A 14,772-nucleotide genomic window follows, 5' to 3' on the forward strand; every position below is an offset into this window, starting at 1 on the left:
CTTCCACTCTTCTTCCAACAACCACTACACCCCCACATCCTCCACGTCCCTATACATTCCATTACTTCCCACATAGGGCTTGGGACAACGCCCAAAGATTTCCTTCTTTAGATCCTGAAACGACTGCAAATTTGTCAGAGGATCCAAATTCAGGCGCATCTGTTCGTCCTCGCTCATCTGAGGCAACATCTTTTACTTCTAGTCCTCCAGGAAGTCCTTCAGAAACTTCTCCATCTCAACTTCCACATCCTTATCCATTCCCGCACTATATCTTCCCACATATTGCTGGAGGCGAGGCCAAAAGATTGCCTCCTCTCGATCCCGAAATGACTCCAAATTTGTCCGAAGATCAGAAGTCGGACACCCCTGTTCTTCCTCGCTCGTCACAAGTCCCGACGAGCAACAACCCCTTCAATCCTATTGAGGGGGTACTATACTATCACTACTACTACCACCACCCCCCTGGAATCCCTCTTCCTGGCCTACCTCAAGACCCCAATCCAGTTCCTGAAGTGCCAGTAGGACAGCCTTTGAATGATCCTAGTAACCCAGAATTCCCAAAGCAGCAATCTGAGGTGTTCCACGGAGTAAATTCACACCAGTTTCTCCCACCTAGGATGAATGCTGCCTCTCTTATTTCTAGCCTTCCAGGAAATCCTCTAGGAACATCTGCACCTGATGCACCTTATCCTCCACATCCTTATCCATATCCCTACTTCTACTTCCCGCATATTGCTAGAGGCGAGGCCAGAAGATTGCCTCCTCTTGATCCCGAAACAAATCCAAATTTGTCCGAAGATCAGAAGTCGGACACCTCCGTTCATCCTCGCTCATCACAAGCCCACCACGAACCCAACCCCTTCAATCCATTCTATCATCATCACTACTACCACCACCTTAAAATCCCTCAACCTGCTCCGGCTCAAGACCCTGATCCAGGTCCTGAGGAGCCAGGAGAACAGTCTTCAACTAATCCTCCAATCTCCAAATCCCTAGAGGACACTGAGGCGGCCTATTTTACTTTTAGTCCTTCAGAAAGTCCTCCGAAAACCTCTGCACCTAATGCACCTCATCCTCCGCATCCTCATCCATTCCCGTACTATTACTTCCCATATATTGCTCGGGTGGAGGCCAGACGATTGCCTCATCTCAAGCCCGAAATGACTCCAATTTTGTCCGAAGACCAGAAGTTGGACTCCTCTGTTCATCCTCGCTCGTCACAAGTCCAGGACAAAGACAACCTTGACGTTGACACGGAAGACCCAGATAAAATGATGAGCCTTGAAAAGAGTAATCTACAATGGGTCAAACTTCCAATTTTGTCCAAAGATGACGAAGTAAAAGCAGATCTGGATGATGGGAAAGGACAGTCTTCTTCTTGGATTCCTGCCAGCCAACCTCCCCCTTTCCCCACTTATCCTCCTCCTATGGTACCTCCACCACCTGAGCATAATCTCCTCCTTACCCTTATTACCTCCATCCTTATTTCCACTACCATCGGCTGTTTTATGGACCCGATAATGAAGCTTCTCCCTCTTCGGACCCTCTGCTTCAAGAATCCTCCCCTACCCAAAATCCTCCAGAACCTCCACCCACTCCACCTTCCACAGACTCTGTGCATGATGTTTACCATCACCCTCTACATCCTCACTACTACTACTACCAACATCTCTTCCAGCAGCCTGAGGAGTTGGTAGACCCCCAGGAGATGCATCCTAACTCTGAAAAAGCCTCAAAATCAGAACCCCAGCTTCCATCTGACCTCAGTGGGTTGGATCAGGCCGCTGAAGCAGGATTTCCCAGCATACCTCAGCAGCGTCGTACCTTAAATTCACATTATGTCACTCGTCAACAGCCAGACGATGCTCTGGGGCTTCCTGATGAAGACGTGGGGAAGAGGATGGATGGGGAACTGAAAGGTGATTCCCAAAGCTGTAAAATGCGCTTGATTACTCGTACTCAGTTTTGCCATCATTTCTGAGCCATACCTTTAAGTGTCTTGACCTCAGATTTCCAGCAGGGGGCAGATGTTTCTGCTCCTCACAGAAACTCGATGCTGCTATGAAAACACATTTTGGTGGATTTATGAATCTGTTATCGCTCTGCAGATGAATAGAAGCCTTCAGGTATAACCGGCTCTCCTTTCTTTGTTTACTTCCTGCTCAGATCCCTCCCCCCCGCCCTGTGTTTTTGGCCCGGGTTTAGCCCTCTTCGCTCCAGGCTGCTGCTTGTATCCTGTGAAGGGTGAGCCTCTCTGAAAATGTCCTGTCAACACCAGTGTTGTAGTCAAGTCACTATGCCTCGAGTCTAAGTCCAGGTTCAAGTCTCCAGCGTCCGAGTCAAGTCCAAGTCATTAAAAACATTTCCAAGTCGAGTCTGAGTCGAGTCAAAAAAACTAACTAAAACTAAATGGGTCGCGAAACACTTGGGTGGCCGTTAATATACCTTGGTGGCCCGCCCAAGTAAAGTCTATGTGTGGGAAACCCTGTGTCGTTCAACTTCCCAAAAGCATAACTGTGGTCCCGCAGCTTATAGGCGTGTCCTATGAACTTTCATATGCATTGAAAGGGCTAATAATAGAGCTTGATGCACACACCATTCACAAAGATGTGTGTGCGCCAAGCTCTATTATTGGCCCCCTAGCTCCGGCTGTGAGTCACGTAGGATCTCGCGGGAGAATGCATCGGAAAGAAGATAGTCTACCGATTCCGGCAACATTTCTATGCCGTATTATGGCACACATATTAATAGAAACACGCCGGAGTTCTTCGACCTCAGCGTTTTAACAACAAAGTCGATTCCTTTCGAAGTCATCGCGAGTCCAAGTCCGAGTTCAAGTCATTAGTGCTCAAGTCCAAGACAAGTCACGAGTCTCGAGTACTACAACGCTGGGCAACACACGCCTGATTCCAAAATGAATCTACAATGAATACATCTGATGATTGATATGCAGACTCTCAGGATGCCAGCCTACGACCAAACCAGAGAATAAAACCAAATGACAGTTAGACTCAAATCAAGCAGAAATATTCAAGTGTAGACAAAAAAAAGAGGTGGAAGAATTTCCTCAGATCGTTTACAGATGTTTTATGTGGGAAAATGTCCAATAAAAAAGATAAAAATATGTATAAAAAAACTAAAATAGAGATAATTCAAATGACTATACACTTTTGGGAAGCTTAATTTGTAATAATGCATCCCGTTTCATTAGTTTTGTATAAATGATCTGAATATGCAAATGAGTATCAAAGCTATGTAAATTAAATGTGGAGTAAAAAGTACAATATTAGGGTAAGATAAATATACAGCTCCTTTTGTAAATCTACTTCCTGTGTGTTTGCCGACAGACTGTACATCGGGGCAGCATCTGATCTACGTGGTGCCTGACTCGGTGTTGGAGCCCACCGTTGCCCCCCATGCTCCACCCTCCTCCCTCAGTAACGTGTCCTGCTCGCTGCAGAAGCTGACCTCTGACCCCGACATCTACACGGTGCCTCTGGACGGCTGCGGAGTGAACAGACATGTGAGGCACACCTGGTTTACTTCTGGATTATTTTATTTATTCTGACACACATTTAACTTCTATGTGCACACGCTGCATGTTTGAGCTGGAATTGAATGTGTCATTGTGTTATTTGCCAGATTGTTGAAGCACTTTGAGCTGCACTGTGCGTAGGAAATGGCTAAAATATTCTCAACTCTCGTCAGGTGTTTGGTGAGACGGTGGTTCATCTGCTGGAAGTCCACGGGATCCAGAGCTCTGAGAACGCTCCAGTCAGGTGGGCTTTAATGTTAATTATTTGTACTGCTTTTGACTGATTATTTCCTAGTCTTATATCAAATTTGTTCCCCTTTTACTTTCTTCACACAGAACTTACTAGATTTCCTTCACAGAGGATTTACACACATCCCAAAACGGTCATCTGCAGCTCTTTTAAGCATTCAAATGAAAGTGTTCTGAGTATTGGCTGATTTATCAGATCTTCTTTTTGTTTAAGCTTTTTTAAATGGCATTTGGCTGAAGAGGGTTAAAATGCTCTGACTCCAACACAGCAGGAACATTTCAATCATTAAAAATGAAATTATAATAATGCTGGAGTGTTAAAAGGATGTGGCTGCTGACTGTGAGGTTTTATAAACATTATTGAAGTGACTGGGGCAAAGGTGACGGAAAACGATGACTAATTCACTACCTCACCCGCCTCTGCTGGTCCTCAGATTGATGGTGGAGTGTAGTTCCTCTCCAGGCTCTCCAGGAGAAGTGAAGCTCCACGTGATGAATCCTCCTCCTCCACCTGCTCCTCCACTGCCTCCCGTTCAGTCTCCACCCTCCACCGTCACCGTGCAGCTGAGCATCGCCACAGGTGATCGTCTGCACTGTATTCTCTTTCAATAACCACAGGTTGAAGAAGTACTAAAGCTATAACTTCTTAAGCAAAATAACAATTCTACACTTTCACGACATGTTCCATTGAAGTACTTGCGCCTCATTATTGCTTGAGATATGAACCTCGTTACTTTCCGCCACTACAAACATCACATCCTGCCTTTGGACATGTTTATGTCTAAGCATGACTCAGCATTTTCCTCCCCGTAGACGAGTCCTTCAGCAGCTTCCACCCTGAGGCTCACCTTCCCCTCAGCCTGATTCGAGGCAGCTCTGTTTACCTGCAGCTGAACCTGCAGGACCCCCCCGCCCCCGACCTGCAGCTGCTGGTTCACTCCTGCCTGGCGTTCACTCACACACCGTACAGCAGCTGGATGCTCGTCTACGATGGGTATGAAATCTGAAAACCTTTATTCAACGCACAGTGGATGCATTGTTTAGTAACAGCAAAAACTCAGTGAAAAATCACCCCCTTTTTTATATTTTGTGTCCAGTGCTTTTGTATTGTTAGCTCAAAATATTGCCTGTGAATCAGATCAGAATACTTGACTCACCCCTGGGGGGTTATTCAGTTTCGTTACATTATAGAAATTAATAAAACATATGAAAATTATTCATAAAATAAGATGATTTATGCAAGAAGTCAAAAGCAAAAATGTCTATATTGCAAAATAAAGTGGTGTAACGTTAATAAAGATGCTTGATGATGATAACCAGATACTTGCATGACATGCTCACTGTATATGTAAGTGTAATACGGTATATTGAGTATTGCACAGTTAAATTATAGAGGTCTAAGCTTTGCCCGTATTTCAGTTAAAAAAGGTTTTTAAAGGAGCATTTTCTTGTTGTTCAGTTGTCCGGGTCGCGGTGATTCACAGCGGCTTCCTTCCTCTCGCTCTGACCCTTCCCACACCCAGAGGATCCTGATCCCTGCCTTCCAGTCTCTGCCCTCTGAAAGCCCCTCCTCCATGGATGAAGGAGGAGCCTCTCGCCTGCAGGACCCGGAGGTACCTGCCTCTGAACTAACATGCTCGCACAGGACAATAATAAACCGCCGCACAGATCCTGCATGATACTGGTTGTACTGGTATTATCCGGTTAAAGAAATGTGTTCTTGTTTCCTCAGATCTACTTCATGTGTTTGACAGAGGTGTGCTATGCTGCAGATGTTGACTGCACCGTCAGCTGCATCCACAGTAAGTTCAACGCACACGAAACTCAGTATATTCATTAGAAAAAAATATTCAGTAGGGTTCCAATTAAATTTATTTTAGTTTGCCATTTGCTGTACTGGTTTTGGTGCATGTAAATGGTCTGCAAAGGCTAAAATCCCAAAGTTAATGAAAATACTGAGGGCCACTTTCAAAATAAACTGCCTAAAATCGGCTTATTAAGAATCTAATGCTCTTAGCAACATTTGCTTGCATACCCATTACCCAAGTAAGTAATTATATTCCACTTAGTATCCCATAATTCCAAAGGGCTTAACAAACATGCCTGGCTCAAGCACAACACAAGACTAGAGAAGAATCAAATATGTGGGAAAAAATGTCTCGAGGACTCGTTTATCACAACAATAACCCCTCTCTTTCCCTCGCAGGTCCTGGCAGTGCCGTGTGAGCGATGAAATAAACACTTTTGCACTCTGGTTTTGTTTCATGGAAATAACAGACTGACACGAGGCTGAAGAAGAAAAGGGGAGAAAAGCCCCGAGTGGAATATTTATTTAAAACTTGTTGTGCAAAGAGACGGACAAGCAAAACTACATGCATTTGGTCACAACAATAAGTTTGCAGGAACATGAAGGAATAAAAAATGTGAACATATTTGGCATGAATGGCACGCCGTTTCCCTTTGAACCAAAGCAGTGTTTACAATTAAGCAGCATTCACATGTGAAATGTTCATACAGTAAGTTTAACGGGACCTGACGGCTGCACAGTATTCCTGTCACACTCAAGAAGGTCCTTTACTTTATACAAGTGAACAGTGTTGGGCAAGTTACTTCCATAATGTTATACAGTACATGTTACTGTACTGCGTTACTTTCACCAAAATAACTGCAAAAGTATAGCTTTAAGTGCTAAACTGTAGTTTATTGCAGCTCATTAATTAAAGCTGTCTATCTGGCAGTACATGCTGAACTTTAGGAAAAGAGCTAGAAATGAAACGAATGCTAGATTTTGAACCCATGCTCCGTTTAAGTGGGCTAAATAATATTTGATACCGGTAACATGACGTCGCTGTTTGTTGTTAATAATAGTGGAGCTTCTGCACGGCGCAGTTATGAACGAGTCTCTATGACAACGTTAGCTCACCTTGTCCTTATCGTTTAACAGGGATTTGGCTGACAAGCTTTCTAAAAGCCGGCGACTCCACAGACGACCGAGGCTGCCATACAACACACTGCCCCGAGTCTCTGAACTTCAAGGGGGTTAAGCAGCAGAGAGAGTTAACTTCTGTTCCCTTTCCTATTTATGCATACATTACTCAATAAAAAAAACACTTTTCCCAGTGGCTGAGTATTCAACTCTTCCACAAAAGATTTGAAAGCACTATTGAAGAAAGACATCACCTATACGATAGACATGGATATAAAAAAAGCGTAACAGGTCTGGCATTATCTCAGTATCCCATTCTCTCCCTCACAGTTTTTTATTAAACGGTTGTGTTTATCGTCTATCCATGGTGATGAAGATGCCTGTCTGCTGCTGTGTCAGGTCATAGACGAATAATTATACACAACATCCCCTACACTAAGCTACTGTTTCACATACAGACCCAACTCCAAACGGAACCCAACACACTACCACTGCAGGGGGTCAATACTCTCCTCTCTCCAACACAGGAAACGGGACATTTTTGTAACGAGGGTTTGGAATCAGCATCTCTGACGAAAAGTTGTAATTGTAATAAAACGGCCCAAAAATATCTGGCGTTTCTTTTCCTTTTTTTAAGTCTCTCTATCATTAAAATACTTTCTGTCAGAGGGTTTAATTGCTTCCTGTTAGAGTCAGAAGCCAAAAAGAAAGATGTGGCTGAGAAACCACGTGGATTTTCCAGAAACCTCGACCCAGAACGGATCATTGGCGCAACAGACAGTAGCGGGGAGTTGCCCTCAGGTGGTCATTTCCTTTTATGAGGAGAGGCTGACATGGCACTCCTGTCCAGAGGATGAGGCTCAGTAGTGCTGTCCTCTGGTCTCTTTGCACCAACTGCACCCTTTTCCTCAGGACTGAATGTTCTCCCTCCGCTTGCCTTTGTAGTTTTTAGCTATTTTAGTGCTTTCTGTCCGAGGGTTTAATTGCTTGATGTCGGAGGCTTTAGCTAGGGTATGGTCGAATTGTCCAAAAACTCTGCTCCTATTGTCTATTCCTATCTACTATTCCTTGACCTTTGCGTGAAAACGTCACGGGGTTAAGGAATAGTGGATAGGAGAATTCAAAAGGACTTCGAAAAGAGACTGCGGTGCTTTGAAAATCCAACTGCACTATCCCACGTGTTTATGATGCGCCAGCGGACGTTGTTGAGCGTCTGCTGTGGGGGGACTACGGTTTTCTATAAAGCGCACCTAGGGACTCTGCACCGTGCTCTCTGATGGTGTTTTATGCTTTATGAACGTGGACAACCCTACTTCCTGTTAGAGGGTTTAATTGCTTCCTGTCAGTGGGTTAAAAAATGTACCGTTTGAGAGTTTAAAAAACTTGCTTTTGGTTGGTTTCATAATTTTCCTGTTGAAGGGGTTTCATAACTTCCTGTTGCAGGGGTTTGAAAGGTCCCTGTTTGAGGGTTACCATAACAGAGTAGAAGTGGGGAGATGGTGTTGGTATCAGTTTGGAATTGAGCCACAGAGACACATTTGTAAACCAGTCAATTGAAACTTGAAATCCAGCGATGTGTGTTCGTTGATGATAGTTGACCTCCTCTTGTTAGTACACGGTTGTATACTGCGCAGTGATCTGCTGTTGCTCTTTCTTGGTCTGTTTCAGGAGGACCATGCTGCAGACCAGGGCAATAATCTGTCATTCAGAGGGGAAGTAAAGAGGAGGGATGGGAATAACAGCCATGATTCCTGCTCCGCTTTACCCAACAGCGTTACACCAGAATGAGAGCTGATGTAAGACAGGTACCAGCCCAGGCTAGCAAGTAGCATGCAGCCACACAAATAGAAGAGGCTTGTGTCGAAGGCAAAATGATCAATTTGAAGACACTTTGAAGAAAAAATCCAACCTTTTATATGTTTTTTTTAACTGCAGATTAGAAAAAAAATTGAGGTTGAATTATTATTTTTTATGCAACTGGTGGGACAGCCAAAAAAATCATTTAAATTTTTGGTTGAATAGTTATTGGAGAAGTTGATTTATTAGGTAGCTTAGCGATGCACAATTGTTAATTACTTTTATTTTAAATGAATATCTTTATGCACTGTAGTTACAACATAACGAAAATATGTGCACAATTTTAAAAAGTTCGTAAAGAAGCCTTTTACTTTAATATATCTGCAGTAATTCCCTAAAAAATGTTTATTTAAAGTGGTTATTCTTAAGTATGTGCACAATTTATAAAGGAAAAAACTCAAATGCTTATTAAAAAATCTTTGCTAAATCTTTGTCCATTGTTTACTGGAATAAAATCATAAAAAAACATTAAAATATCGAATAACTTACGTGCTGTTATAATTGAGCTTGAGGGTGGAGTTTTCCTTTAAAAGGAGCTGAAGAAACCCCACAGTGAGCATGCACAGAAGAGATAAACATGAAGTGAATGTGAAAAAAAACCAAATCTATTCCTCTATGCCCGAGCATTGCGGTAAAGAGCGATAACCCACTCTAAGTGATAACCACTGGGATGTTGGCCACAGTCAGAGGGGTGAAGACCACCGGCTCCTGGTCGGGGAAAGAGTAGGAGATGGAGGTGGAGGTGGGGATATATTCATGCTGAGATTGTGGAGGCTGAGTCAGGATGATGTACTGAGGAGTGGAGGGGGTCTTGAGCTTTTTACTAAGGGTTGCGCTGCAAATCAAAGCCAGGAACTTTTGGGAAGCAATGATGGAGAGAATGAAAAAGGGAAGGGTTTTTTTTGTTTAAAACAAGAGGGGGGGGGGGGGGGGGGGGGTTAAAGGAAGACAAAGGAGGGCATAGTGGTTAGAAAACCAGTAATACGTCTCACTTTTCTTTTTGCTGTCCCTACATAAGTCTTTGTAGTTTGATTAATTTGCTTATTGCGTAACAGCTAATGCTAATTCAATGCTAAGTATGACTTTTTATACTGTTTGTGTGAAGTGTGGAGTGCAGAAGTGGATTGTAATGAAGTACACTATATTTTCCAATTATGCTACCTTTATGCTACCACCCCACTTTATTTTTAAAGCCAAAATGTGACTTTTTACTCCACTACATTTGTCTGACAGCTTTAAGTACTTTGCAGATTCAGTTGCTTACCAGTAGAACTCCAGTTCCGACGAGCAGGCCCATCACCAGCGGTGCTTTGCTGTTGAAGATATCGACGATCACCCCGGGACAAGTCTGTATCACCAAGAATAAGGGGATTATAATCAGATTTAAACTCATATAAACCTAAATTGTACTCATTTCTAAAGTGACAACAGATTGTAGCTCTAAATCCCACAACACTGGAGAGATATACAAACTTAAGTGTTGTTATAGTTAACTGCCAGCATGCTAACAGGCTAAGATAGGCTAACAACTAAGATACTGAATGTAGTAAATATTCTAAGAGAAAGAGGAAAAGGGTGTTTTTTGTCTGTTCCAAAAACACAGACGCATACCTTGTTTGTGTATTTAAGTGAACACATAACTCTAAAATCAAATGATACTTAAAAGATATACAAACCTAGTCTTGTCATAGTTAACTACTAGCATGCTAACAGGAAAAATTATGATAGCAGAAGTTGCCGATATTATAAGAAAAGATGAAAATATGTTCAATTTTTGTCAGTTTCAAACACATGTAAACCCACATGTTATAGTGTCTTTACAAAAAGATGACTGAAAATACTACAACACTGGAGAGATATACAAACTTAGTTGTGTTATAGTTGACCGCTAGCATGTTAACATGCTAACATAGGCTAGCAACTAAGATAGTAAATGTGGTAATATTTATTTTGTCTGTTCCAAACACACAAAAACCTACATTGTAAGTGTCTTGAAGTGAACACATAATAACTCAAAATCAAACAATACTTGAAAGATATACAAACTTAGCCTTGTCATAGTTAACTGCTAGCATGCTAACAATAAAAAAATGATGATCATAAACGAATGTTAAAAGGATAATATTAGAAATAAATGTTACTTTTTGGTCAGTTTCAAACACATATTAACCCACATGTTATAGTGTTTTAAGTGAACACATAACTCAAAATCTTACAAGGAGGGATATGTTAACATAGTTGTGTCATAGTTTACTGCTAGCATGCTAACAGACTAAGCTATGTTAGTCAACTTGGCAAATAATATATGAAAAAGGTGTTTATTTTTTGGTCCATTTCAAATACAGGTTAACCTACATTGTAATACTGTCTTAAGTGAGCACATATAATAACTCAAATCCATACAATACGACTGGACACATATACAAGCTACAAGGATTTTTTATAGTAAATTAGCATGCTAGCAGGAGATAGCAAAAGTGGCTAAGTGGCATTCACTTACATCCATCTTGATGTGTTCAAAAATAGACTCTGGATCTGGACAGGTTTCCTTAGCAAAGTCTAACAGAGGCATCCCGGTCGCTCCACAGCAGTGAAGCTACAGAGGAAACGAGATGAAGGGAGATTAAAAAGCAGTGATGATTAAATTAATACAAATTACATCCTCATATTTTACAATTTACATTACAGAATTAATGTGAAGGTAAAAGAAGGAATGAAGTCATTGTGAAATAAATGACTCAGTCAGTAGGGGCGTGGACTGGGAATCGTAGGGGTCGCCGGTTCAAGTCCCCGAACAGACTTGAAATATGGAAAGTGGACTGCTACTTGGAGAGGTCCCAGTTCACCTCCTAGGCCCTGCTGTGCTGCCCTTGAGCAAGGCACCGGACACCTCCAATCCCCCCTCCCCATTGCTCCCCGGGCACTGCACAATAGCTGCCCACTGCTCCTAGTACTAGGATGGGTTAAATGCAGAGGACTAATTTCACTGTGTGTGCTCTGCTGTGTGCATGTATGTGACAAATAAAGAGGGTTTCATCCTCCGATTCTATCTTCTATCTATCATTCATCCTCCGATTCTATCTGTCATTTGGACACATTTTCATTTATAAATAAGGCAATGAATTAAGACCTTTTTTGAAAATAGAAACTGACTCAGAATATATTATTAGACACTCATTTTAGTTATATGTTTGGAGAGTTTTGAGTGAAAACAGATGTTTTATTAGTCAAGTAGCACTTTTAAATTGAATTAATTAAAATTATTTTAAAAATCAATTATTTAAAGAAAATGTATTTATATATATATTTATCCAATTTGTTACTTTTTAATAATTCATTTAAAACTGTATTTTATTTTATATTATATTAAAACACTCTGGTTTGGTGTCAGGAGTATTTCACGTTGCAAACTCAAGTCCGAAACAACACAAGAATCTATTTTGAATTCAAATTGAATCAACGTCCATATAACGAAGGAGAAAATTAAGTGCTTACCAGTTTTTGGATGAACGTGAGAGTGACAGCAAGAACTGGGTCTCTGTTAGCCACATACAGAGCATACATGGTAGTGTAGAATTCTCCAATTCTCAATCCAATCTGAAAAATAAAACACAATTTCATGAGCATACATATAGTATTTTCATTTTAAACATGTATTCTTCTCTTGTTTGAGTTCCTTCCATCTTACCTCATTTTTCCTGGAATAAGCTACCACTCCACAAACAACCACAGCAACTCCCAGGATGTTCACCAGGACGGAAAACTACAGCGAGAGGAAGTAAGTAAACCCAGCGGATTTTGGAGAAACTGAAATATATTTATACATTTCCTGTTCATTCACCACATGTTGATATTTCTCAAGAAGGAAATGAGTGATGTTACAAAATCTGCCGGAAATATCTGTTTAACCAGCAGGTTTCAGGAAGTGAATAAATAACAATGAAATTGCACTAGAGAATAGATCATTTTCACTTCACAAGAGGAGTTCTGCACTAGTTACAGTAACCCAGTTGTGCAATGCAGGATTTTGTAATCACATAAAATGGCTGTATACGCAGAAGTCACTGTGTGCAGAAGTCTCACCGTTTTCAGAGCGCATCGGTTCTCGCTGCAGGCGCCGTAGTCTCCAAAAACGACGACAATCAGCATCACTGAGCCCAGGGTAATCAGGACAGTCACGGCTGGAAATGGAAAGAAGGATCTGTGATTAAATATGTTTCAGAGGCTAATTATGTTCACGTGTTTATTCTGGAGAAATTGTGTCACGTGTACTGACCAATAACAAATGCACTTGAGTTGAGGGCCTCGATTTCGAAGATAACTCTGGTGCTACCGCTGAACCTCAGCCACAGGCCCAGACCGAGAAATATCATCCCCAACAGCTGCACAACAACAGAACACACATCAATGAATCCCCACAGTTTCAAAAAGCTTCACACAGTTTCACATGTTCACATTCTAAATGTACTATAGATGGTTTCGTCCGCTGCGGGTTTGTTCACGTGGTGTGATTTAACAGGTGCCATGTAAAAGTGAAGAACGAAACCAACAGGGGCCGAGAAGTACATGAGCATCTGTCAAACCACCAAATACTCAGAAACAGAGAGCAACATAAACAGCATGGACAAATGAAGTAGATATTTATATTGGGAAAACTGGATTAAATGTAAAGAGAATTAGATCTGAACGTATATGAAAGAATGTGCTCAATTGAAAATACCTTGCTTAATTGCTAAATATGTTTTGTACGTTAAGTGGAACTTAAACATTTTAAAAAGTAAGTAAATAAATGACTTAAGTGATATAGATATAGGAGTAAAAAGAGCAGTAATCAGTTTTGTATCATTCATATATTAATTAATACCAATACACTTCTGTATATAATGTAGTAAACACATTTTATTTTCGTTGTTGTATTACAATGTGCACAGTTTAAATGTTCTAAACTGGTCACAAACCCTTTATATAAAGAGATCATTATTGACAACCAGATACTTATATGCATATTATGGGGACGATGTGTTGTATCTCATAACCCAGTGGTTCTCAACTGGTCCAAGCCTCAGGACCCTTTTACTTCGTCAATAAATCACGACCCAAAGTTTTTGAACCACTGCAGTATAGCACATGTTTTTTTGTATGAAATAGAAATACAGACTTGGAGCCAATCCTTGATCACTAGATGACAGCAGTTTTCAAAACCGTTTCGGTTCTACATGTTGGCCTTCAAAATAAAAGGGGCCTTCAAAATAAAAGTTTGACTTTTTTCGGTGGTTTCTTTATTTTTTCTCAATTTTTTTTTCTCACTTGCATATCGTCGACCCACTCAAAATGAATCGCGACCCATCAGTTGAGAACCACTGTCGTAACCTATCCTTTAATTGTATTTATTATAACACATTTGTTATTTAATTTGTACATAAACCTTCACGTTTTTTTTAAAAGGATAAAATACTGTTTTTATTGGTGATTTGCTATTAAACAGTAAATTCAACATGTAAGTAAACAACATGGGTATGTATTAATGATGTTGTGTCCTCTCCCCTTCTTCAGTGTGAATAGAGGTGCAATAATAGACAGTGGTTTGAGGAAATGGAAGTCACAGGTAGCTGGCATTCCACAGAAACGAAACCTACAGTGTGCGAACTCAACAATACACGAACCACTAAAAACTTCAATACGACATTCAGAAAAACCCATAAGGCCTTCGTTTTTCAAAGCATTAAAACTTGCACAAAACACAATAAAGTCAAATGAAGTGAGGAATTCAAATAGGCAGTTTCATGATTTTGAATACTTACCGCAAAGATGAGGTTGAAAATGAACAGCGTGTATTTGCACAGGAGGCCACATCCATCCAGAGCCATGATGCTTGTTTTACTGTATAAGTAAAGGAAGAACGCATTATTTCTTCACTTATGCATACCTTTTCTAAGGTAAGCTTCTACTTTTATTACAAATACACATACAACCATTTAGTGACATATTTTACTGTAAATGCCATAGTAAGCCAGTTGTAATACGTTTAAATCATTGTTACACAGCGCTTTTTCGTGTTCGAAAATCAGACATGCAGCTAAACTCAAAATCAGCTTTAAAATGTTATAAATACCCGGATATCTTTTGAAGACTCGAGTCTGTGCTGCTCTCAGACAGAAAACAACCACAGGATTATCAGTGCGTTGTGTCTTTGCATGATACCCCG

At 41.0% G+C, this 14,772-nt stretch overlaps 2 protein-coding genes across 3 annotated transcripts; one reads left to right on the top strand and one right to left on the bottom strand.

The window, feature by feature from the left end:
- The first annotated feature begins 1,160 nt into the window (after nt 1–1,160).
- Nucleotides 1,161–6,260, top strand: LOC134878042 (uncharacterized). The gene is made up of 10 exons (XM_063903796.1): nt 1,161–1,290; nt 1,584–1,919; nt 2,167–2,244; nt 3,348–3,523; nt 3,709–3,779; nt 4,219–4,364; nt 4,598–4,778; nt 5,244–5,397; nt 5,517–5,586; nt 5,991–6,260. The coding sequence occupies exons 1-10, from the start codon at nt 1,161–1,163 to the stop codon at nt 6,008–6,010; spliced, it is 1,362 nt and encodes a 453-aa protein (XP_063759866.1). The 3' UTR covers nt 6,011–6,260.
- Nucleotides 6,075–14,772, bottom strand: zgc:65811 (uncharacterized protein LOC393524 homolog). 2 transcript variants are annotated; one of them, XM_063903400.1, is made up of 9 exons: nt 14,680–14,772; nt 14,369–14,447; nt 12,844–12,949; nt 12,651–12,748; nt 12,256–12,330; nt 12,063–12,164; nt 11,068–11,163; nt 9,832–9,915; nt 6,075–8,408 (listed from the first exon to the last, which is right to left on the bottom strand). In XM_063903400.1, the coding sequence occupies exons 2-9, from the start codon at nt 14,432–14,434 to the stop codon at nt 8,319–8,321; spliced, it is 717 nt and encodes a 238-aa protein (XP_063759470.1). In that variant the 5' UTR covers nt 14,435–14,447; nt 14,680–14,772; the 3' UTR covers nt 6,075–8,318. The 2 variants fall into 2 exon arrangements, with proteins under 2 accessions (XP_063759470.1, XP_063759469.1); XM_063903399.1 differs by having other exon boundaries at nt 6,075–9,422.

The sequence above is a fragment of the Eleginops maclovinus genome, chromosome 16, assembly GCF_036324505.1.
Source record: "Eleginops maclovinus isolate JMC-PN-2008 ecotype Puerto Natales chromosome 16, JC_Emac_rtc_rv5, whole genome shotgun sequence".
In the NCBI taxonomy this organism is placed as follows: Eukaryota; Metazoa; Chordata; class Actinopteri; order Perciformes; family Eleginopidae; genus Eleginops; species Eleginops maclovinus.